At 31.9% G+C, this 27,533-nt stretch overlaps 1 protein-coding gene and 1 long non-coding RNA gene across 2 annotated transcripts; one reads left to right on the top strand and one right to left on the bottom strand.

Annotated features, from left to right (window-relative positions):
• Nucleotides 1-2,923: 2,923 nt before the first annotated feature.
• On the bottom strand, nt 2,924-27,269 carry LOC144851145 (uncharacterized). The gene is made up of 5 exons (XM_078708703.1): nt 27,055-27,269; nt 26,652-26,786; nt 18,820-18,882; nt 10,149-10,238; nt 2,924-4,837 (listed from the first exon to the last, which is right to left on the bottom strand). The coding sequence occupies exons 1-5, from the start codon at nt 27,205-27,207 to the stop codon at nt 4,085-4,087; spliced, it is 1,194 nt and encodes a 397-aa protein (XP_078564829.1). The 5' UTR covers nt 27,208-27,269; the 3' UTR covers nt 2,924-4,084.
• LOC144851158 (uncharacterized) lies at nt 8,778-12,612 on the top strand. The gene is made up of 3 exons (XR_013614153.1): nt 8,778-8,816; nt 9,053-9,119; nt 12,577-12,612. It is a non-coding gene; the product is annotated as an uncharacterized LOC144851158 (long non-coding RNA).
• Nucleotides 27,270-27,533: the final 264 nt, after the last annotated feature.

The following is a 27,533-nucleotide window of genomic DNA, read 5'->3' as shown; positions in this document are numbered from 1 at the left end:
TTGGCCAGTCCGGCATAACAAAGTTGACCACCACAGGTCTGTAGGTGTTTATTGCACAATTTACAGCCAAATTTAGCAAAGATCACTATGTATCATTAGTAGGAAGTTGAAAGCTTAAACTAACCCTGGGAATCCAGGCCAGCTCTAATGAAATGGGTCAAGAAAAAAAATTAATTACATCTGCTAACAAGGACCAACCAATCAACAAAGTTCATAAAGTGTTAATTTAAATACTTCTTCCATTAAACGACTCTTTTTATGTTCATTTTGGGACCATAATTGATAGGCATAGCCGAACGGGAAATTACTGCTGGTATTAACCTTGTTAGATTGGTTGATATATTTTAATAGAGCTTTGTGTGTGGGAGAAGAGGAGGGGTGTGGGACTAGCTTTCCAGCATTTACTGTAATTAAAAGAAGAAAAAAAAAAGATTCTATGCCAGAAAACAAAATAATGCCTCTTAGTCGGGTTCTTAGTACTATCTTGTTTACGAGAAGTTATATAGAACTATATAATAATTTAAAACCTTGAGTTGAGAAGTGAGAGAAAATCAGCTGAGTACAAAAAAGACAATTTATGTAAAGCTTGGTTCCCACTACTGTAGAAACTCAGGAACCAATGACAAGTGACGGTTTAAATAATCCATTGCTTGTGATTGGTCAAATCTTACACTATGTCCTTGCTTTGCATCTCTAGTGGGAACTAAGCATAAGAGATACTAACATTCTGCCAGAAAGATGGACACTGGTGTGCCAAAGGAACATCTTCCCAATATATGGGAAACAGGAGTATGTCTAAGATATCTCTAACCATTGTACTGCCAATTACTTAAAGCTACACTATCTAACTTTATGTGACAACAAATGTGATGTTTCCATATAATATGGACATGATGATGTCATATCACTACCATATCTGGGCACATCAAACTAGTTTGATGGTGTTGACAGTGCTTTAAAGTGAAATCTTAAAATTTCATTTTTTCAACAACAGAAAATAAATCTCAGAGAAGTTAGTAGACGTCGATGAGAGGAACAACAACTTGTTAACGCTTCATTCAAACAATTGAAAGAATCCGCAGACTTAAGACAAAGAACGATAAAAACAATGTAAATACAAACTGTAAATCCCTTAAAGGTAATTAATATAACGATTTAAATTTATTCGTTACTTAAAAAGTTTCTCTTTGCGACAAAGATGATTTTTGAATTGATTCAATGATACAATACGAAGTAGGTGAACTAGAGTTTAATCGTAAATCACTTAGTCTTAGTTAGATGTAAATGAGCGGTTAAGTTGTCTTTTATCAAAGTGAGATGCCGGGGTTGGATTAAGGAACATTTAATTCCAGCAATGAATGTTCCATTTAAGCTAAAAATAAGAAGCGTTATTTACTTTTATTGCTTTTACTATTTGAATAATTAATTTTTGGAGCTTACATGTATAATGTCATGTTGTTGGCTTTATACCTCAAGACTAGATGGAGGACGTTCTGAATATTGACCAGAAGTACAGGGAAAGATGATGAAGTTGATACATAGTTTTAATAAAGATTGCGATAAATCTTAATACCAGATACCTTTGTATAACTATAGTAGTACTAGTAGTACTATAAGAATTTCATAAACATGAAACATTAAAAATGAGAAAATCTGCAAGATGGAAAATAATTGTTTTCAACCGAGACACAAACCCAAATTCTACTGTTTTGTACAGAACAGGTTGGATACATTTTATCAACAGGAGAATATGAATTTATCATTACCGCCGAGAAGGAAAATTTTGTTTCACCTCTGTTTGTTTTTCTGTCCATGCAAGATATCTTAAAAGTGTCAATCACTAATTAGTTATTAATTTGGAGCACTGTGGCGCAGTGGTTAGAGCATTGGACTTGCAATCAAGAGGTTGTCGGTTCAAGCCCCGGCTCGGTCACTGCAGTGTTGAGTCCTTGAGCAAGATTCTTTATCCACATTGTTCCTCCCCACCCAGGTGATAGAAATGGGTACCGGTATGTAAAAAGTACTGGGAAGGTAAATCAGACTCGTTTGTGCGGGAGGAGTGGCGTACCCCCCACAAACATACACACTTAGTGGAGTCTGGCCCAAACGCTAAAGAAATGGAGATGGGCACCACGGCCGTTAGCATTAGCTTAGGTTTCGACTTTACCTTACTAATTAGTTATTAATTTAAGATGATTAAGATGATTAATACACTAAAGACAACTAACAAGTGTAGTCCTATTGAAATGGGTCTTTCATTGGTGGAGATCTTTCAAGAGGGAGACCTTTAAATAAACAAACCTAACTTTACGTAGAAGAATTAATTACAGATAAGCATGGGAAAAGCTCTCTGGAAACAATACCACCATGCCAATATGAATCTTATGAGTTTATTGTCAAAATCTATTAATATTCATCATAATTTATACATAGTGTTTAGAATCAACAGGTTGGAAGTTCACAAAGGTTATGACAGAAATGTGGTTATCATGGTGAAGTAAAAATAAACACAATTTTATTGATTGTAAACATGTTTTGTTTATACCTATAGCAAAGGAGAGAACATCTAAAAGTAATCTTTTTGTATCTGTATTATGTAAAATTGTATTATGTAAAACTTATTTTGGTAAACCTTTTTGTTTGTTAAACTTTTTGTTTGTTAAACTTTTTGTCTGATAAACTTTTTGTCTGGTAAACTTTTTGTTTGGTAAATTATTTGTTTGCTAAATTTATTTTTGGTAAACTTTTGGTTTGGTAAACTTTTGGCTTGATAAACTTTTGGTTTGGTAAACTTTTGGTTTGGTAAACTTTTGGTTTGGGCTGAACCTTTGGTTACAGGTTTTATTTAGAGGAGAAAACCAATATATGAATAATGTTTAAAATGGTTATTATAGACACTTGAAAGACTTAATGAAATTTTGGTTTATATTACAAGGCATGATTGGGTAAAAAAAGAAAACAAATTGCAAAAATAATATAAAAATGAACATTAAAAATACACATGCCAACATTCCACAAACAATACATTAATGTATATATCTGATTAACCATACTAACAATATACATGGATATTTTTAAATTTATACAAGGGGAATGGGGTTGAAGTAGACAAAGGGGACAAATAGACAGATATGGTAACGCAAAAAACCCCTGGGCTATATTTCCATTTTTGGTATAGACTTGACAAATAATTCCACTAATGAACATTAAAACAAAATTACGTTTTCTTACTAGGGGTGAATATTTCTAGGTCATAGTTTTATTAGACAGGTATGTTGAAGTCATCAGAGAGAAAATTACTTTCAAGGTCATTTACTGGGGACATTATTTTAATTTGTTATAAAATGTCACATGATGGTAAAATTATATCATGTATACTGTACAGGCCTTTGTTGTTGAAATGCCAGACGATGGGCTTTATACTGGTTTCGTCGGTAACGTCAAAGTAATAGTGAGGTAATTTTCACCTGGCATTAACCACACTTGATTGATGTCACCCTACTTCTCGGCAATCAGTCAGTTTTCCGAGCCAATAAGAACAGCTGAAATATACTTGAAAAGCACCACCATGACAAAAATATACTTCACATAGAATGAAACAATAAATGAGTAGAAAAAAGGTGAAATAGCACATGAAAAAATATCAGCTTTTGGGATAATTAAAAAACAGGATGCTGAATAGATTAAGAGGAAATGAATGATGCGCACACCAATTATGCCGTGGATACTAAATTTCCAAATGAACGCGATCTCATTTATCTTTCATCAATCATGGAGAAATACGTAAATGGATAAGATTAGATTAATGCCACGTTGAAAGGTATTAGCAGCTGTCTATATGTGGCTTATTGATCAGCGTATGTTCAACATTCGGCAGGGTACACGGCGCAACAAATGAACATGATCGTAGAAAATATCTACTTTAAATCCTAGACGTGGTCAATATTAAAGAAATGTCTGGCTTTTAAGTCGCGTCTTTAAGTAAGATATAAAACGTACTATTTTCTTTTAAAGTACGCACACACACACAGATTATCCTGGCAGAATAAGATTAAGAAATATCCATTTTAAATCGGCGAGTTGGTCAATGTTTCTTTAAATAATGCTGAGTGGATTTCGGTTTATATGCTTCGTTCGCTGAGTTTGCGTCACCTCTGCTACCATGCGACCAGATGCTAGTCGTAGACCCAGTTGAACCTTTAAGACTTGGCAGAGATTTGGTACCTTTTCTGCCTTGCTTTAACTTTAAATTTTCTTCTTTAATTAAATTTAATTCACGTTTTAGTAGTACAAACTCTTTAAAGGTAACTTCCTCTTTTGAGGCAGAGTTTGATGATTGCATTTTTAATTTCTTTTTCAATTTTTCTAATTCATCTTCAACTTCGCGAAGTAAAACAGACAAGTTTGCATTAACATTTTGTAAATCAAGCAGCATGTTTGTTTTATCTAAAAGTTGCTTCTTGTATGAAACAGCATTCTCTCTGTGAACTAATGTTTCGTTTTCAGCAACCTCAACCTGTTTCGTCAACCTAACAACCTCTTTCTTCAACTTAACTAACTCTGCACGGTCTTCGTGATTATAAGGCTCTGGAGGACAAGATAGTATACTTTCCTTGTTTTTAAGTTGTAGGCCCAATTCACGTACCTTCTGCCTGGCTTCCTGTAGGTCCAGTGAGAGTTCTGCAGCCTGCTTCTCCAGTGGACTAAGCTTTTCAAGGTCAGCTGCCAGGATTTGACATTTGTTACTATTTGCTGTATTTTCTTCTTGCAATCGGATATTATCTTTCTTAAACTTCACAACTTCTTCAATTGCTTTTTCCATCTGCTGATTAAGCACCTAAGGAGATATAAATTACTCAATCAACTTATGCTGCATTAACTGCTGTTTATAGGCTTGAACAACCTTTCTGGTCGGCTAGAATTGAAATATTTTATTTACACTGGGCGAACTCGCACAGTTATGATCAGTGGCTGTGATGTACTAGTACACCTGGGTAACCCCTACTCGTCTCCAAAGTTGTACTAGGTTCACATGAGCTAGATGTGTACACTGGACCTACAGTTTATAGTCCTTATCCGAGAAGACTTTTTCTACCAACAGAACCATGGAGCGAGTGAGACTTGAACCCTTGCCTGTGTTAATATGGCAAAGTATTACGGTTCCACTGTCTTAACCGCTCGGCCACTTACTCCCAAGCTATGGTAATTAGTGGCCTAGGGTATGATTTCTGAATTGTGATTTGAAGATACATGGTTTGAGTCCAAACCTGTAAACTTAAACGGAATCATACCAAGTATTCAATATACAGTATTATCTATCTATCACATCAACATTTAAAACTGTTGAAACAATTTAAAAGTTTATTCAAAGAAAGTTAATTCTACTGCATTTTAGTCATGCATAGTCACACATAGTCTCACAAAATTGTCTCCAACTTGAGTCTGAGTACAATTTATCTAAAGTTCTATATCTAGAATCATGAGAATGCCAAGCGGCTAAATCAAAGAGTCACAAACAACAATAAATTAACTAACAAATATTATATAAATTTTAATAAGTTCACATACTGAAAGTACTAATCACGTACATACGTGACTTTGTTATCACATGACCTTCCTTTTTATTCAGCACTTTGGGAATTCAGTTATTTCCAGCATTTATGTAATTTTAATTTTCAAACAAAAATGTACAGTATTAATCATTTTCTTTAACTAAACAGCTTAGATTATGGGATAATATTGACAATCTCGCAAAAATAACAAATAAATAAAAAGCAAAACGTATAAAAAATAAACAAAAATTCTAAAACATATCTGTTGACATGCCAAATAATAAAAATAATAAAATATAAATACAACAATTTTATCTAGAATACTTATTAGGACAAAAACTATCTTAATATTGCAAAAAAATGTTGTCAATGGTTTAAATGAGAAAAATTGTGAAATATTTTAAAATGAAATAATTCTTTACAAAATATAATTTGTTGTGATGCCATAAACTATAACCGTATTACATTCTTGTTATGTAATCACAGAAAGTGATGATATGAGAAGAAAAAAAAATAAAAGCATTAAAAAATTAACACTACTACATTTTGCAAACACATCATTTCAGAAGTTGTAATCTGTCGCCTGTCAGGAAAACAGCCACATAGAGTTCATGTTAGTCCTTGGAGTATAGAAATACTGAGTGTCACATTTGACAACAAAACCGAGGCTTATTACTTAATGTTACATCTACCACCTCAACACATTAAACACGCATCAAGACAAGATTCACGACAGACGACACAGCCGGAACAGGTAAAATGATATGCATATTAGCTTCCCCGATAATTACTATTTTACAGAATGTTCTGTATGTACGAATCGCTAGATGCTTATATTACAAATTATATTTTCTTTAATAAATGAAAATATTATATTTCACATTTATTTCACAGTTGTCATAATATATTTAGATATATATTTGTTAAAATGTTTATATTTGTATATCTCTTATAAATTATTGACAATTAACTCTAGACCTTAAAGTTTCAAGATATTGTAATAAAATACTTTATTACATAAAAATGAATATTCTAAAGTCATATAATATTCATTTATACTTTACATTATACAGTAGAAGAACCCCTCCTTTCAGACATCCCTAACTTTCTTTGTCGGATGCTTGCGCTTTACAAATTTCCATTATTATTATTATTATTATTATTATTATTATCCCTATTAAGGGGACACTTCCCTGTCAGACTAGCAAGAGGAAAATGTTAACACTTTGGCCAACCCTTAAGAATTTCCAAAATTGGAACGGTCACATGATTGAAACTATTGAATTAGGTTTGCTTGTAAAATTGCTTTAAAATTCACAATCAACCATTTTAATTATTTATTGCTCGTTTCATATAATTTGATATATAAAACATATAAATGAATTTACCATACCAGGAAACAAAAAAAACATTGTAATGTCATTAACATTGTGGTCTGCGAAATTCACTATGTTCCAGTCCTAGTTTATTTACTGTTTTCATACCGGACTTGGCAAACAATTAACAAAAAATTACAATGTAATCATGTTCTAAATAAAATTATGTCCCCATTTCTAGGAAAGTCTATAAAACTACGATAATTGCTTAATAATGTTCAAACAAACAAAACTTGAACACTTTCCAAAAAGAAATTTTAAGAAAAAATGTTCTTAGAATCTAGAGAGATTTTGTCAAGTGTGAGACATGTATAAGCAATTAGAAATGGTCCCGTAGGCCCATCCAAATCAAAGACACGCTTCTCAACCACAGAACCGAGATTTTCTCATGAACTTATATGAAAATAACAGCCTGAAAGTTGTTATTATCTATTATGAATATGACTCATATTGATTATGAACCTATAAAAATATAATTCAATAAAGAACATTAAAGTAAGAAGAAGGTAACATTATTTCAAACAAAAGTACTAATATGAATTATTACTGTTGAGTTGATTTTTTAGGACGAAAGGTAACTATGCTTTTATGGTTTCCAAGAGATTTTTTTTTCCTGGAGCAACACGAAAATGAAGTTTATGACTATTGGAAAATAACATTTAATAACAAAATACATAAAATTACATTATAAAAAATGAATTTTCATTCTATTTTTGTTATTGTACAGTATTTTGTACCTACTTCCAAAATATGTTATAATGATAAAAAAACAACTGGAAAGACCTTGGTATAATCATTAAAAAACATAATCCACAAATAGATGCGTGGTCGGTGTTAATGTTAAATAAACTAATACCGTAGTAATTTGCTATTTATATACTTATATCCATAAAAGATATTAAACAACATTAAATCGCAATGTAATGGCAATTTAAGGCCAATTAGGATCATCCTACGAGTAGCATGTAAGCCTTGACTCTAGTCACCTGAATTTAAATTTTCAAATGCAGCATTCAGGTGTTAATTGTGTTTTTGTCCAGTTTATTGCTAAGTACCTCATTATCTGTATTTGTTTACCTTTCCATTTAGTGACACTATGAATATCATGACATTATATAGATGATAATATGAATAGCAGAAGACAACATGAAGCAGACCACATGTACAGAGAAGAAAATGAAGCAGGCGATGGAGAAGAAAATTAAGGAGACGACAGAGAATAAAATGAAGCAGACAACAAAGAAGAAAATGAAGCAGATGACAGAGAACAAAATGAAGCAGACGATGGAGAACAAAATTAAGCAGACAAAAGAAGAAAAATGAATTAGATGACAAGAGAAAAAAAAAATGAAGCAGATGATGGAGAACAAAATGAATCAGATGACACAGAAGAAAATAAAGCAGACAACAGAGAAAAAATGTAGCAGACAGAGAAAAAAATGTAGCACTAGCAGACGAAAGAGAAAAAATGAAGCGGACGACAGATAACAAAATGAAGCAGACGTCAGAGAACAAAATGAAGCAGACGACAGAAGAAAAATGAAGCAGATGATGGAGAACAAAATAAATCAGACGACACAGAACAAAATGTAGCAGACCGTAGAAAAAAATGTAGCACTAGCAGACGAAAGAGAACAAAATGAATTTAACACAGAACAAAATGAAGCAGATGAGAGAGAAAAAAATGAAGCAGTTGACAGAGAAGAAAAATAAAGCAAACAACAGAAAAAAATGAGCAGCCGACAGAAAAAATGTAGCAGACGACAGAGAAAAAATGTAGCAGACGACGGAGAAAAAAATGTAGCAGACGACGGAGAAAAAAATGTAGCAGACGATGGAGGAGTACAGAAAAAAATGAATGATGAAGAATAAAATGAAGCAAACTACAGTAATTTATAACTGTTACGTTTATACATTGTCACTTTTCAGACAATAATGATGTTTAATGTCACATTAAGTTTTGTCTAGTCACCTTTCAATAGTTGTTAATGCAATAGTCTAGGTTGTTTTAAACTTAATTTGTCAATATATCCATTCATAAGCAAAACTAACATATTCAACTTGAGAAATAACTATTGAAGTGACTAATTTGATTTTAATCTTTTTTTCACCTTTTGAAAATAGGTTTGGGGCCCAGTGTCAGAAGGTTGTAAACAGTATTGCACCAAACTTCAACAAATATCAAGCAATGGTAATGTTTTAAAAAACATTAGTGTACCCTTAATAATTTGTACATGCCATTCGATATTAGTTCTACTGCATAGTAAAAGGTCAATTTAATGGTTCTATTACATGGTTCTATTGCATTTTCAACCAAAATGTGTGCCATGTTGTACTCTGTGCTAAATTGTGAGCGCTGCCATTTTTGGCTTGTCTCATCTATGTAAACTCCAACATTGATTTAAGATGGAAGCAGCGGCTTAATTGAATAAGTTTACTTTAGAACAGAATATGTCTTACAAAAGGTCTATAAGAGTTTAAAAAATATTCTCACTATTCAACTTATAAAAATGTATTATTATTATTTGTATAAATGGTCCACAGATTACTCGATGGAAGCTGACAAATAACCTACGTAATGTGAAGTTTTTTTATCAGAAAATGTAACTTTTATGTAATTATTATTAACCTGTCAGAAAATAAAGGGGTACAAAACAGTCAAGTTGTTATCAGGGGACACAAATCAAATTCTCTTCATCATAATACTTGTCATTATAAAGATGTGACAACTTGGTAGTGCTATTGGGGACATGTCACCCTTTACAACCCCTTGCGTTATCAACAACCCACGAAAACAGACCATACACATATATTGTGGATTTCTAATCAAAATTACCTTCCATCGAATATCAGATTGATCTCCGACATATTATGATTGTAAATGTGAATGTTAAAATTAGCGTTGATACCTGTTTGAAGACAGTTGTGTACTCATTAAGATTCCCAGGGGCCTCTTATATGGCACTCCACTTCCCTTCAAACCAACATCAACGTATAATTTTGAATTGGACTGTGGCATTAACTAATAAAGCTATTATTATAGATACAGTCCAACTCAATTAAAGGTTTAAGAAAAAAAACCCCAAAATACATAAAACATGACAAATGTTTTGATTTTTGACCCATTTATTTTGTATTGAAGTATGGGTGTGTCTCCAATAAAAGACCGCTTTTGAAACAAATGTTTTATAGTGGTCTAATGGTTTTTATTAAAACTTACCTCAAATCTGGTATCATTTTGGTCAAGTAATTTTAATTTTTCACTCAATTTTGCATTTACTGTTTCCAATTGGCATATACGATTTTCAAACTGTAAAAAAAAAATAAATATATATTTTTTGTATTAAAAAAGACTTTTTGTTATATTTTTTTCATTTTATTGCTGCAAGTTCTATACTTCAAAAAGTAACTCAATATCAAATATGGTTATATATGTTGTTTTAGGGGAAGCCACTTTTATCGATATTGCATTTCCCCACGGAAAATAAATAGCTGTGTACGTAGATCCACACAGACTAAAGTAGTCCCCACGGATTTGAGGTGGTCTTGCATGATTGAACACAGTCAAATGACCAGGAAATCACAGTAAATAAAATGATGCAAAGTGCCGCTTTGTGCGACCGATACTGTCGTAATAAAATACAAAAAAAACATTTTGTTATAGTTAATAAGGGGAAATGAGACACGAAAACAACAGAGGGTGCTATACAAGCATTCTTATCAGTAAATAACATTTTTTTAAATTTTAATTTAAATTTAAAATCATGATAATCTATTAAAATAACTTAATTTTAACATTAAAAAAACCAAGGATACTTCACATGTATGAGTTTCTAAAAATCATAAATTCATGTCAGAGATTTACTATCAATTTCTGGTTGCCAACTATAAATATTAAAGAATTTTTAATGGGGGCATATGTTGTTGACAGTTATATGATATCATTATGATGGAAATTCAATCAGAATCAATTAGAAGGTATTTGTGTGAAATGACATAACATCATCTGGGGGTAAAAATGTTTTTTTTATACGTTTGTCGTGGTTCATTTGGATGACATTGTATTAAGATCTTTGATGCATTTTGACAAGATCTGGGTAAAATCACTTTACAAAATCGTTAAAACACATCAATCAAAAAAGCAATCAATCACGTCGTATTGTGTGCCACATATTCATAAAGTTCTCAATATCATAATTGCTCGAAAAATGACTTTATATACTGTTTATATCAATGGTTTATCAATGCATTTACAATATAAAATTTAACCAGACAAAAACAGGATGAATGAAAAGTAGCCAATGCTTTCTAAACCTCTATTCACACTATCAAACTAGTTTGACAAATGTGATATGCCCAAATATGGTAGTGATATTCCCATATATGGTAGTAATATGACATAATCATGTCCATATATGGACACATCACATTTTGTTGTCACATAAAGTTTGATAGTGTAGACAGAACTTTAACAAAAGTTCATTGTGCGGTTGTGGTACTGTTTTTGCCACGAGTTGTGAGGTAGGATTATTTTTTATATTATTATTTAAATAATAAAATAGTTGGAAAAGAATCAAGTTTGTCTAGTATTACTTTTCAATGACTAATTTTGCATTTAAATATAGATAAACAGAATGTGACTCATAAGCAATTAGCAATCTTAACGAATAATGTTGATAATAATCACTTATTTCAACACAATTACTCATATAGCACAAAAGAATATAAGAACAATCAACTACAGCCTGCCTATATGCATTAATATACTTCACACATAAATACAAAAATTGTCTCACTACCTGATATATCAAGCAAAAATATTAATGAAAAGGATTTAAATTTATGAGGCAACAACCAATGACTGACTAAATTACAAATTGTTAATTAATTGTGCGTATGTAGAGAAGCTGGACGTGCTTCATCGCACCCCGCCTCAACATAGGTTTCACGACGACCGACGACCCAGGATTAGACTCTCACTATCCCAGTCCAGCCACGCGACCATGGTGCACTCCAACAACGCAGTGGGTCATGCTAAATCTTTTTTTTATTGAATTTACGGTAAAAAAGAAAATTAAATTAGTTAATAGAATTACCGTTAACAACTTAAACGCTCAGTTGTACATGGAAAATTAATATAAAGAATAATTTAATTTAAAACTTTATTATGATAGACAAAAGTAATTAATTTTAAAATAGTAAAGATGTACAAGGAGATGAAATTGGTTCAAACAAACACCAGTCCCTCTTAAGGACTTGCAGTGACACAGACCATATTTGTACCTCTGTAACATCTCAAAACCACCAATAAGAAGCAGAACACTAGACTAACCCGATCAATTATCAGTTTCAAAATTGATTCACAATTGAAAAGATCGCTTTATAAATTAGTACGCAAACTATGGAAGTTTATATGTATTGTACTGCGCTATTAAATTTCCTAACTTGGTCAACGAAGCTTATGAATAGCAGCTTAATATGATTGGATTTCAATCGAGCTAAGGGTGAGTCTGCCGGTATTATCGCTTATAAACAACTTCCTCCCGGGTAAGTAGACCAGAAGGTCATGTGACAGTCAGGTGACAGCTTTATCATGATAGATTCATTTAGGTTCAGTGTGTTTTTTTTTGCGATTTTTTTTCTTTCAGTTGTTCCTGTATATCAATCAACGGGCAGGTAAGGACGTGAGTAATTGTGGGATACAACGACTGTTTATTGAAGGTAAAAACGTCTCTTGATGGTATATTTAACGCGACTTCCCTCGTGGCTATTGTTAATAGTCTATTATGGTCAGTCTCATAGGGTATTGTTCCGGTCTGGCAGAAGTGTTACACTGGTGAACAAATGTTTCAGTTTTATATTAGGACAATTTTGTTGGACTGTCTCTAGGCGTCCAAGTATCTTTCAAACAAATGTCAGATGGCTGTTTTAAGGAAGGATTTTTATTAATCTTTAGTCTTCTCCAAAATCTTCTGACATTGTTGAAGTATACTGCAACATGGTGATTGAGACAAATGGCCACAGCTTTACCTGCTTTTATTGATTGCATTGAATTAAAAGTTAACCAATGACAGTTACTGTTAATAACTCCAATGCAATATTTTCCACCACCACCTTTCGAAAATCTTTAAAATTCTGCTTTCATCATTGTAACAAAATTATATCTTTTAGCAAAATAATTTCTGATATGGGTTATGTCTTGTCCCGATATCCAGGTGTTTAAAGACCTTAGATGACATCAGATGTCTATCGTTAATTAGAATAATTCGTTGTTATTCATCAGTGGACAAAAATCCACCTGCGAGGGATAAAATTAATAAGTATGGGGTCAAATTTGCTGGTTCTGGTCCAGTACTCAAAGTTAAAATGAGATGAGAGACAAGGTCATGCATGCCAGTGATATACCTAGTCATTAAAAAAAAAACAGTAGTGATTTTTAACTTGCGCTTTTCATTTAGTGGATACGAAAACTCTATATCAAGCACTATCTACAATATATATCCATATTTGGGCATATCAGTACCATATTTGGGCATATCACATTTTTCACATAACGTTTGATAGTGTAGACAGAACTTTAGGTTCGTCTAGCCTAATAAATGTAACTTATTATTAAATAAATAGGAATACTTTCTGATAAATTTAAATGGCTGACAAAATGACCAACAATCAAATCTACTAAATTAATATATCTATCTATATGGGAAAACAATATGTTTGAATACAAGGACCTACAGACAGGTTGTCACATACAACACATAGGACTTTTAGGAACCAAAACATTCATTCAACAAATATATTTCTTTATGTTAATTTATTCTGTTTAATTCTCCCACCGGAAGATGACAAAACATAAGCCAAATTGAATAGTGAATACTTCTTTATCTTAAATCTCATCTGGTTAGGATTTTCTCTCGAAAGCCCGTCACAATTTGTATATAAAAACAGGAAGCGTACGCGAACAAGCATAGATCAAAGAGACAGATAACAAACAACCACCTGTCCGAGAACATCAAGAAATTAAACCAATTGGGATGATTAAGATTCTACTACTTCATAAAAAAATTAAAGCTTTAAACTTCAACACGGTTAATAATAATATAAGGTATTTATGTAACACACATTGATGAGGCAATATAGCGAACACACGTGTATGCGAGGAGATAAATGTCCATGTGTGATTTAGTGAATACGTGAGATTAAATCAAATTAACGGTTTTGAAAAGTGGGAATTTTGTGTCACGTTCAGATAAAAGTTTATTGGAAAATGTGCAAAGGGCGCATTGTGAAATAAAATCCCATTGAATTATCGTGACAAACCACAATCCAAAACAATAGCTGCAAAAACCATACAAGAAAAAAAACGGATATTATTGTAATTAAACAAACTGCCAATTTATTAAATATTAATGGTTTAAAAAAATGCATTGCAGTGCATATGAATAGGTTGGTATATTTTTAATCAACTACGACATGGGAGACCACTATGAGCTTTAAAGAGTAAACTATTAAGCAAGCTTTTATTTTTGGATGGTAGACGAAGAAGACAATAGTTTAATGGACCGTGCTGTTTGGAACATGAATTCCGTCAATGTTGAACATCAACCATCACAGCCTGTTGAAACCTCCGCCTTTATCTAACATCCCAAAACGAAAACTCGCTATTAGTTAACATCAGTACAGTATGTATTGAAGATTATTTAAGAATATAACATAATAACAGTTATTTATAGTAAAATACGAGAAGATATATGTATGACCGATAAATCGTACATGTGCGATTTAATTACACTACTGGAGATGGGCCAGAGTGGGCTTAAAAATCACCGTGTGCTTAGACCATGTCACAGTTGAAGGGGCCTGTTTAAGTGTGTCTCAAGCCATCTCCTTTTATTGGTGAAATCATGAATGACTAAACAGTGTCATATGTTTGATGAACATTAACAAATGTTAATCATACATTTCAACATAATGTATTTTGTGAAGACAACTAAATCAAAACATATTTAATCATATAAACCTTATCAAATATTTTGACATTCTCAACAGAACAATGTCATCTCTCAATTCTATAAAAAAAATTACATGACTTGGTTTATACAATTAAAATTAAACCCATGCTGACATTGAACGTATATTTTATTGTACTTTAACGAATTAACAGACATATATATTTATCTCTGTTTAATTTATTATTCTAAAGATACATTTAAAATTAGGGCGCACGTTCCTGCCTCACGTTTCTACTTGCTTCGCTATATTAAGTTTCCTTATACTTCTCAACCCAAGAGATTGTCCTATTTTTCTGCAAGCGTCTTAAAACACCTAATGTGAACCGTACTTGTAGGCTGCTGCGACTTAATTATCTTCGTGATTCATGCTTTTAGAAAAGCATGTGTCCATCAAACATGGATGGATTGATTGAGCAGGCATTAACTAGAATCTCAGTTTTAACCGAGAACTTGACATTTAAAGATGTGTTTTTTTTTTTTTTTCTTTAATCAATTTTGGATTTTTAAAAAGCATTTAGAACGATGAAAATGTTAAAAATGTTTATGGAGAAAGTAACATTGTGCAGGGCAGTGGTTTAGTATAATAGGCAACTGAAACGGGTTTAAATATGCCAATATACAATTTAATTTCGATTATATTACAGTATAATACACTAATGTATAGTAAAGAATGTACACTGTCCCCAAAACATGAAAAATAAAGATAAATAAAATCAAACTTTGAATTGACGAAAGTTATTCACGTTTGCAAAAAACAATTAACAAAAAAATAGGTACAGTTGACTATTTTTTTTTAAATTATGGTTTTATCAGGTATATATATTTTTGTCTAATTTTTGGTAGAAAATAATAATAAATTAAACATTAAAATGGCCTAATCAACAAAAGTTTTTTTTTTCCAGGGGACCTAGGACATGTGACATGAAGCACCTAATAAGGAATCAGTCGATAAGAGATGACTATGTGACAATATACTCAATCACCATTGGCTAATTAGGACAAGTCAGCTGGTCCGAAATTTTGGACAGGTTCTGTAATGTTACACAGGAACAGAGTTTAAAAAATTGCAAAATCATCTTCATATTAAGTTTTTAGATTTAAATTTCATAATAGTTTAGAATTAATGGGCTGCCTAGGGATAAATACGTTGAATGAGGGGATGTCAAAATACAGTCAGTTATTATTGAATGTAATCATTTTTTATAAGAAAAAGTATGATTAGTGTAACATTTTAAATACTAAATAAAAATTAGTTATAACTGAAGAGGAATCTATAAAAATAAAGATATTTTTGGTATGCCCTATTAGATACAATAATAAAACAATTTGGGAATTAGTGGTAGAATCATGTGGTCTAAATGTTTTATTTTGTGACTCATTCTGATAACGGCATAATTTTATTAAAAAAGGTTTTGGTATAATGAAAAAATTTAGTTTTAAAAAGGCAATTCACAGTGTACAGTAGTTGGTTGTTGTTCTTGAAATTACTTGTTCATTAATAATTCTGCACGATGCAAACCTTCAAACAATATTCAATTAGAGGAACTTGACAGAATTTTAAATTCTATTATAATTGTACATCATTTTCATTTAAAGTACGCAAGAGACTGCTGCAAAATAATTCACTGTTTATCAGGGATGCGAGAAGTGGAAAACATGTCTAATTCAATCGAATATATACCCAAGATATGTGCACAGAAAATGGTACGCTGATGTCATCCAAGTAGTACAGTAATTAAACAATTAGTGACATGGCTGACAGGAAAATGGCAGAAATACGTGTCTTCGCTCACCTCCGCGACAGCTGTTCGTAGGCACCTGTGGAAGATTGGGTATAGTCCAAGTCGTAACATGAAAAACAATTTGTAATGTTTGTCGTTAAATGTTATGTGATGGCAGATGAATGTAAACTTGTCACCGCTCTTTTGTAGATACCACAGTCAGTTTCAAGAGAGAGGGGAGAGTGGGTATTGCTGGTAAGCATAGCAACTTCTCCGTTTACCTTCAAACTAATCCTAAGCTGGACAAATTTAGACAATTTGGACCAAGATATTTGATTCCTATGACACCATAATTAATCTTAAACTGAAAATCTACAGTATAATTTATCAGAACTTGAGAGGATTCAGAAATTCAATTCTTCATTTATGGAGTAAACTACACTATATAACTACATCTTTCTCAATCTCATGACTAAAACTCAAGATGTTACAAGAAGCTGTATTTGGTAAAGCATGCAAAAACTAAATTTTGTCCAGACAGCAAAGAGAGTAGTGACAATGTCCACACAACGAAAGACAAGGGTCTGGGATGTGCGTTAACGAACACCTGTACTTAAATTCACATGGGACAAATACCACCTTTGAAATTCAAAAATACGATAAACCTATTCATCGCTCAGTGAGGATATCCATGTGACCGAGGGCTTAAACGGGTAGTCTGGGACATTTACGTATAAACACCTGTACTTTACTTGACATGGGATTTGTATTCAACCAGATCGTACATGACAAACTTGTGGAAATTGGCACATTTGGTTTGTTCTCATACCTAGTCTTCTTCCTTCTCACTCTTCACCAATAATAAACTCATGACCTGAAATTAACGACATCCTCATGTTGCGACATTACTATTTTAGGGGTGCGTTGTTTTCATAGTCTAAATTTATGTACACGGCTGTGAGATGTATTTCCATAACAAAGATGAAGGCAAACCATTAGTAGTAAATGGTTGGGTAAAAGAGGTTAAAGAGTCTGTTCCATAAAGTTTTTTTATATATTTTTTCCTTCAATTTTTTTTTTCAATTATGTAAATTGAAAATCAGTATTGAAAGACCAGGCAAAATAAGCAGAAAATTAGTAGACAGAAAAAAAAGAAGATAAAATAACAGTAGATCTCTGGCTACATGTTATTTTAAGATTTGGTTGTTTTGTTATCTAGTCCAAATGTATACAGGGATGGTTTACACTCAAGCAAAAGAATAGCATAAAAAAAGCAGTAATCAACAGCAGTAATTAGTAAGTGATTGAATAAATCAAGGTAGAAAATTAGCAGAAAACAGAACAATTACTGAGATTATGTTTACAAAAGATTCACAACCTTCAGAAGACTAATAACGATTTTAACACTACACTAGCCTAGAGAATTAAGTTTTAAAATCCCTGACGTAGAAAAACAATAGAGGAAAAACAATAGACAGTGGAGTGAAGGAGATATTTTAGTAAAATGCATCTACTTTAACAGCGTAAATTAAAACTCAATAAGAAAAACAAAGCAGGATTAAAGCATGAAGGACAATATAACATGAGATCTTTAATAGTGAATTAATCCTTAAATCGTATGGTTAGAAAAACAAAGCAAGGAATATAATAGCTGGTAGAGAGGGAAGCTCCACTAATGCATGGATTAATCAACAATTAACAAAATAATAGTAAACACAACGAGTAGTCTTGATTGTCTTAGTAAAGCTTGGTTCCCACTTAGACGTGCCACAAGTAATTAGACCAATCACAACGCAATGGATCATCCTAACTCTCGCTTGTGATTGGTCAACTCAATTGCGTTACAAAGGATTGTCATCAAGAAATAGTTTGTAATAAGAATGCAGAACTTGATCCATAAAAAAGGGTCTAATCAGTCAAGAGGGTGGCTGAAAAAAGTGGGACCCAAAACACAAAGTTACTAGGCAGTGGCTTTTAAAATGTTTGGATCATTGGCTTAATGTCCTATCTGAAGGACATAGCAATGACCTTACGTTAACGTGTAGAACTAAGACAGCACTGGCAGATCTCCTCCTTTCCAGTATGCAATCATGTTCGCTGTATTACATGTACTGTACAATATAAGTTATGTACATTCAAATTAACTATATTCAATTACCTGATGTTTTTCCTCTAGCCATGCATTCTCACCTTCTAGTTTCTCAGACACAACTCTCATAATCTGAAAAATTAATTAAAGGAACTGATCGTGAATTAAAAGCAATCATTCAGATGAAGTGGAATTCAATTGAAGTTATTTTTTTTCCAGTACAATGATTTAGGATGCAGAGATGTAGTAAGCATCAGTGCCACAAGGTACACAAGGAGATATAGTTTGTAATATACAACTTATGATGGTTATCTATAAAATAAGGCAAAAGTTAACTTTGCAGATAACTGAAATAAATATCAAACACGTATCGATCAATCAATATCAATAAGATTGTATTTCAAACACTAGGTAGAATGTTATATAGGTAGGTGTTTATTTGTGGGGAGAGGAAATACAACTACAGTAGGTGATCAATGAAAACTCTGGTCTACTTGCATGACAACTTTTCTAACTCAGTGGTATAGCAGAAAAATAAACACCCAAAATACACTTTAATTTTAATATTGTTCATCAAATAATGGTAGATTCTTTGTCCATAGTATAAACTGTACAATGTACAGATAGCACATCCAGTATTTAAACAAACAAACTTCACAAGGAATTATTTCCTAGAAACGATAAGGATGTTTCCCCTATTGCAATGTAAGAAGTTCGCATTCACATCAAATCACCTACAGTATTAAAGTCAGAAACTTGCAAAGGGATCATCTAAAAAACTCATCAGTGCACTTAAAACAGGTAGGGATTACTCATATCTTGAAATCAAATGAAAAACTGATTTAAGACTTTTAAATTGTTTTGATATCAATATCGAATACTATATTTTCTTTAAATTTTCTAAAGTAAATATTTTGAAACATTATTGGTTGAAAAATGTTGGTATAAAAAAAATTAAATTCAACCTTAAGTAAATTAACATAATACATTCATCTAAATTTGTGATTACAGGTACAAGTTATATGTATTATTATTTATATTATATACTAATTTGTCATTGTTACTTATAGTAAGTTATACAAATAATGTTTTTGTAAAATTTGCTGTGTTATGCATGCTATTCAACAAGCGGTTTCAATTTTGGTGAGCCAAGTAGTTGTATCTGTAAAATAATATGATGAAACCAAAAAGATAACAGCTATCCAATTTAAATACTATTTAGAAGAAAAAAGGAAAGGTGGGGAGGGGGGTATAAAGGAGGGAACAAACAAAATCTAGATATAGAAAGGATATCCCAGAATCCCTTGGGATACGTCATTGGTAAATACATGACATCCTTAATTTCCACTTCAGGTTCCCGAGTGTTTCTATGGAAGGAAGTTACCGGTGAATTACAAGGTGCGCTTTCGTGAATAGTGCCATCTGTAATTCATAACAATCAGAAAAACAAACGCATCACTCCAAGTACTTTCCAAATCAGACTTCAGACAGAATAAAATCAAGTTAAGTAAAAAGGAAACAGACAGATTTGGATGACATATTTTTTAAAAGGATGAGCATTTCTTTTTATAAAAAAACAAATTAAAAATTGTTAAAAGCTTCCAAAAATACATTTAACCAAACAAGTTTTTGTTTTTTAAAAGAAAATTATGAAAATATGGTAAACAAAATTGAATTGAAATTCTTTCAACTGTACTTTTTAATAAAATTGATGTTCCATAAAAATCAATCTCAACTGTTCAACTTCAACTGAAAAATAATAAAAATATTATATTTTTTGTTTTAAGCAAACATGAAATTCCAACCATATTGAGTTAATAGCGAAGAAAAACAATAGAGGCAAGTGTATCTATGGTTTTAGAATAAGAGTTTAAAAATGATCTTGTTAGGTGTACTACGAACTATCTGTAACGATCGCCAATCTTTTTACTAAATGGGGGAAAATCCTATTTCAGTGTGATTTTCCGTTTGTATTGTTTGTTGTACTGTACAGTGTATATGGAATTTAACTCTGAAATAAAGTTATCAATCAAACAATTCGACACAAAGTCATTGGGGAAAAAAAATCAATATATATCAATGTAGATAAATACATAGTAGAACATACGTTATACTGTATAAGGTTGTCATTAAAATTAGGTTGAGACTTGAATATTTAAGACTGAACTTATTCCATCAAACATGTGTAGGATGATAGACCTACAGTATTACCCTGGCGTAATCACAAAATGGAATAAATAAACATAGGAATAAGCCCATCTATAGTATAAACCCATGCTAAAATTTGGAGTAATTTTATGAAAATGGCATGTAATTGTGGGTACAAGGGTATAACCCCTCCTTCCTCTTAAACTTGACACCATGGTAGGTGGGGAAGGGACGAAGGGTCATTTGTTATTTATGTATACAAGTAAGCAATGCTATTTCTTAATACTAAAGCAAAGAACTAAATTTGAAACAACCCATCCTTTAATTAGTTAATGTAATGTTATTACTTAAGGAAGAGCCTGGTTTATCAAAAGTCAGAAGTTGTAAAGTGAATATGATTGAGGTTGTTCAAGACCCTTTAACCCTTGACCTCAACATTACCACAATACATCAACTTGTAAATTAGATTAGTTACCCACAGCCGGAAAAGGGTAGGAAAAGAGCCGCTAGCTATCTTAGAAGATGATATTTACGTACATTATTTCTGTCAAAGTGACTAGCTGTCATATGATGAAAGTTGGTTAATAAGGTGAACTAATTAAAATCAAAGTGAACATTAATTTATAGGGCATCAAATTAAAGTACATTAACATCTCCTAATTATCAACTTCCTAATTACAAATTTTATTTTACAAACCTAATTTACGGTGATGATTTCATTACTAAGAAAAGCTTGTTTTAATTGTATTTGTAACTTTCGAGCCAATTTATCAAAACTTAAGAATACAGTTTTGTATACGAATTGAAATAAGTTTTTTGTGACTGTTTTAATAGTATTGTATCTTTTGAGCTAATTTATTAAAACTCCTTACAATACATACAATTAGAATAAAGTTTTTTAAGAATCTTAACTTATATTATATTTATTTAAATGACTTGTATTCTTTTGTAACAAACTTAGATCTGGACAATTTCTGGTCTGAAGATGATAATATATTAGCATTACTAAAGACAAAGTAATTTTCTTTTGAGTGATGTCTGCAAAAAAAGTCTACACATTCTAATATTTTATATATATTTCTACAAATAAAGAACAATTATCTATTTAGACCTTTCTCTTAAATGTTTACCACTTTGTTGTCATGCATTCATATGACAAAGATTAGATGGTACCATCAAACAAAAATGAGGTAAGGCATGTGGTTTACATAATATACTATATAATTTAACAACTTAACTAATATTGTTCAAATATTTACTTTCTTTATTTAACAACCCATAGCTGTAGTAGATTGACAGTTTTTACATTACATAATATTGTAATTACCCATTATATAAGCATAACCACTTTCTTTAAAAAAAAATATACTGATGTAATTTGTATTGTTTCTTTGGTGGGGACAGGTGGGGATATGTACTACACAACTGGGATTAAAGATTGGTTCCCACTAGGACGCAACACAAGGATGTAAGCGATGTAAGTGATCTGACCAATCACAAGCAATGGATTATTCAAACTGGCACATGTCATTGGTCAACTTGCTTAATATGTAACACCACATAATATTTAGTATTAACAGTTTGTGTTACTAATTATTTAATAAAAAAGAAATAGTGAAATTATTCTCCAATTATATTTTGAGTGATTTGATAATTTTTGTAAAAAATTTATTTTGTGGAATTGGGTGGTAATAAGTGACCTACAGTAAACTATTTTTATTATTTGATTAATTTTTTTTTTCACACTTTTTTGTAACGAGATGATAAAATAAAAAATATTAGGCTAACAAAAATTGTAGATATAAATCAGTCAATATTGACAAATTAAAATCTATGATCACGGAATCTGTATCCACACTTAGGCCCTGTTCAGACCCATGGCGTTAGACCGTTTTAGCGTACGACGCTAAAAGAATGTGTGTCTGAACAGTTGGGGATTAGCGTACAACGCGTTGTACAACGGTTGTAACGTTGTAGTGGAAAACGGTTGATAGTACCGTTTTAGCGTACGACGCTACTGTAAGTCAACGTTGTATCCAATCAGAACGTTTCCTGTTATGACGCGAAACAAGGTTTGACCTAGGCTGACATCTTGTATCGTCAATGTGTGAGAGATGGATTTCAACAACAAAGAGGCCAGAATAAATAAGGCCTAACTAGGCTACAAATACAACTGTAGGCTACAAACTACATGTATCAACTGATTACCATTATATTTTCTAACAAATGACATAAATAAATGCACCTTGTATTTAAACAGTGACTACGATCCCTTCCCCTTAGGTAGGCCTAGCTAAAGAGCCATTCACGCATTTCATTCAAGCTAAAAACTAGCGTGGTGTGGGACATCAAGTCACTCATTAAATATATACAAGGCAGACTAGACTGGACAAGTTTAATGCTGAAAACCCCCTAACTCCTAAAAAAATAAGTAAACAAACAAGGGGAGCTGTGTCTTTTTTATTAGCAAGTTAAGGGGTTTTTTTTTAACTGACTGGTCTGGACTAATCACAATCAATTTTTTCTACCCACCCATGTGGTTAACACAATCTCCATCTTCATTATTAGGAGGCCTGCTTTATTTTCGTAACACAAGAGCCTGGGGAAAATGTTTTTTACTACAAAATAAAACAATAGAAACAGAAATTTGGCTTTACTATATTTTTCTTTTTTAAATAAATACTGAGGTATGTTTTATTTACGGCAAATTTTGTCATAATTGTAGGGCTGAGATCTAGGCCTATATACAGTGGAAATAACTATGAAAACACGTGGGTAAGAGCACATGAATATGCAACTAGAAACCACCTGAGTGACGCACTTCCGTTGTAACGATAATCGTACGCTATGGGTCTGAACACCTCATTTTTTTCTCTGCGGTTTGTAATGTGACCTTGCTAGTAACGTTGTACGCTAAAACGGTCTAACGCCATGGGTCTGAACATAGCCTTAGTATTTTCCTCCAGAAGGTTGGGAGTTTCAGAATCCATTAAATATAGGAATTGGCGTCTAAACTGTACAGTAATGATAATAATCATTATTCATAATCATAATAATCATAAAAATAATAAGAAAATTTCATGTTTGGATACAAAATTTTCTTTTAGATTTGTATTTATTATATAACCACTTGCTTAATGTCCAAATCTAGAGGACGAGTTATTCACAAATACTGACCTATCTTTGAAAGAAAGGTTCATTAGGGAAAAAAGAAAGCAAACATGTGAAAAACAAAGAATACTCTACAAACAGTGCCTGCCAGTATAATTACAGAATTTTACAATCAACAAGAAAATAAAGCCAAAACTAATATAACTGATGCCTGATTATAAAAGACATCGTTACCTAAATTTTAATTACTCCTTATGTTAGTCTGCTGAGATGTTTATGAGAATTACTATTCAAAGTAAATAAAAATGTGATAAAAAAATGCTCATTACTAGGTTAGTTTGTTAGTAAGAATAGCATTGGTTTACTATTTTATCTAACTTAACCTGAACACCCCTGCCTCCTATAACACACAACCAGACAGTATAAAATACAAACATATGTTGCTCGTAAATTGTTCCGTACATTATATTTGATTGCACTCTAGTATAGGGTTCATAGAAAAGTAATGCAACTCTTTTCATAAGTACTTTAAACTTTCGTAAATAATATTTCAAAATTTGATACATACTTTATTAAATTTTTAATTGCTGTCAAACCGAAATTCTTGCCAGTTTTAATAATATTCAGAAAGTTACAAAAAGCTCTGTCTACACTATCAAACTATTTTGACAAATGTGATGAGCCCAAATATGGTAGTTATATGTACAATTATAGCAGTGATGTGACATCATCATGTCCATCTATGGGCACATTACATTTTTTTGTCCCACCAAGTTTGATAGTGTAGACAGAGCTTTACAAGTAAAAGTTGTACAGGATTCTCTGTATTATTCTATACAGTTTTCAGTAATTCTGAGATATAAGCCTACACGTATTCCCAAACTTAAAATCCATGCAAGAGTAAATGCGCACAAATGAAACGCAAATTACTGTATCTTATTTGGGGAAAAATATTGTGAAAAATATAAGCAAATGATTTTGAGAAGGTTGGCAGTGTTTCATAATAGTTCAATTTAATTCTTTTTAAATAATTTATTATAAACTGCAATTTTTTGTGAGCCATACTTTGCTTAATAACGATTTCATAAATGATTTTTTTTTATTGTTATGACAAGCCTGTTTTTACTTTCTAATGGCCTGTTTTTCCTCAGAGAAATGAAAAATTATGTTATTTTTACAATAGATGACAGCAAGCACAATGCAATATCATATTTTACTAATTAAACACGACTTTTATGTCAGTGTTACATTACAATGATTGCTAAATGTTGTTTTTTTGGACGAAAACTATGACAACCAGTTTAATTGTTAGTCATGTGTATTGACAGCGGAGTGAGGCATGATGGGATGTTCTCCTAGGGATGTTATAACTATCATGTTTAGTTAAAGGCATTTCAGGTATAATTATGTACATCATAATACGGGTGGGAAACTAGAAACAGTTATGGGGAAAATGGCTGTGGTCATGTTACAAAGCGAGTTGTCAAACTTAACCATATAAAACTACTAGAAAGTAGGAAGATTTTGCCATTTTTTTCTTGACTAAAAAGCACAAATGAAAAAGTTTCCCACACAATTATTGAACCACCATTTGAAATGTGAATTTAGTCTGCCAAAAAATGTGTACGAAGGCAGCTTTATAGTTTTATATCTTGTCTTTTTTAAGAGGGTCCCAGGATATCAGATGGCCTGCCTCAGTCTAAGTTTTTTTTACAAATTTAAATGTACTGTACCTACCCAGGTAACATTATAATGTATATATATATTATAATTTCAAAGCCCCATAAGGCAACATATCACACCTGTGCTGAGACAGCTTCACTGGCTTCCGGTAACACAAAGAATTACATTCAAGATCCTGCTCTTTGTTTTCAAAGCTCTTCATAATTCTTCATCTAAGTTCATTTCTGAACTTATTCAACCTTATGTTCCTAAGCGGTCTCTGAGATCTCGATCTGAGTCTCTTCTTGCCCATATATTTCATCCCTCCACTAAGTTTTATGGAAATCGTTCATTTTCTTCGGCATCCGTTTCTCTATGGAATGCGTTGCCTATTGAAATCCGTCAGGCTACTTCCACCAGTGTCTTCAAATCTCTCCTCAAAACCCACCTTTTTAATTTGTAATTTTTCAAAATTTTCTGTCTTTGTAAAGCGCATTGAGGCTTTCAGCATAATGCGCTATATCAAGTACCAGTTATTATTATTATTATAATAAATTGGATCTCACTTTTTGGCCTATATTTTTGTAGTTGACATGACAAATTTGGTTCTTCCCTTTATAAAACAAATTGTATTTATATATTGTATATCATTGTTTAATGTAAATAAAATAATAATTTAGAGCAGCTCTAACATAATTTAGAACATTTAAACTAGAGAGGGCAGCAAACACGATATTTTAATAATCTGAAACCGTTGCTCAGACTTTTGCAGGAAAATCTATCCAATATTTAGGTAGTTTTAGTTTCCATTCAAGACAAAATTGATATGTTTAAAATTGGATAATTATGGGATTAACACAATCATATCAAATGATTATATGTGTTGATTGTGTGCGTATATCAACATGTTGGTGATGTGAAAAAAATAAATTATGCATGCATACTGTAGCTGTAAAAAAAGATCAAATTACTGTATGTACCTCGTGTTGATGTTTTTCTGTTAAAGTTCTGTTGTTGTGATCCAAACGCCTGTTACAGTCTTCTTGAACTCTTTTTATTCTGGCCTTTGCGTCATTTGCTATTGTATGCAATTCACCACATTTCAATAACTCCTCCTAATTTAGGAAAACAAAAACTTCTTGTAAATTTGTAATTTTTTAAAACCATTTTTTCACATGGTTTCAGATGAAAGACATATTTGTGAGTGAGTTTTAAAGTAGATAACAATTTAACATTCCCAATAAAATTTCAAAGAATAAGAAAATGAATTATCTTTTGGGAGAGTTGATCGGACTGAAATCAAAGTGAAATCTCCTTTTGAGTGTCATGAAAAATCTTCTGCAATGTAAAGGTTTTTCATTTGTTCATAATTCAGTTATTCACCTTAAGTTCTTTAACCTCTGCAACCAATTTATCCTTTTCTTTTGACATGTCGGACAGAACCTTTAGTGTCTCAATGTGTTTGGTGCTCAGTCGTTGATGTTGTTCTTTTATCTCCTCCACATTTCCCCGGCGATTGTAACAGTTTGCAGACATGATTCAAGATTTCACATCTAGGTTACAACTTTAAGAATTATTACTTTCTTTACTGCAAATTCCCTCTTTACTGGAAAAAATAGAAGAGGTATTGTTCTGGTTTAGGAGGGGGTAAAATTTATTATTATTTATATATTGTACTCTTGTAAAATACTAGGCTTAATCATGTGTAGGGTAGCCTTGATAACGTTTATTGTGTAGATATCTTAATATCGTGAGAATTTTCAATGCACAAAACAATGCATGGTGCAAAGTAATGGGGGAAAAAAGTAAACACAAATCCTGTAGTGTAAAATACAACGAATGTGCGTGCCCCTATTTCTTTC

This window comes from Antedon bifida, chromosome 8 (genome assembly GCF_963402885.1).
Source record: "Antedon bifida chromosome 8, ecAntBifi1.1, whole genome shotgun sequence".
Lineage (NCBI taxonomy): Eukaryota > Metazoa > Echinodermata > Crinoidea > Comatulida > Antedonidae > Antedon > Antedon bifida.
Note: the sequence above shows the minus strand (reverse complement) of the source record. Positions and strands in the feature narration are given on the sequence as shown.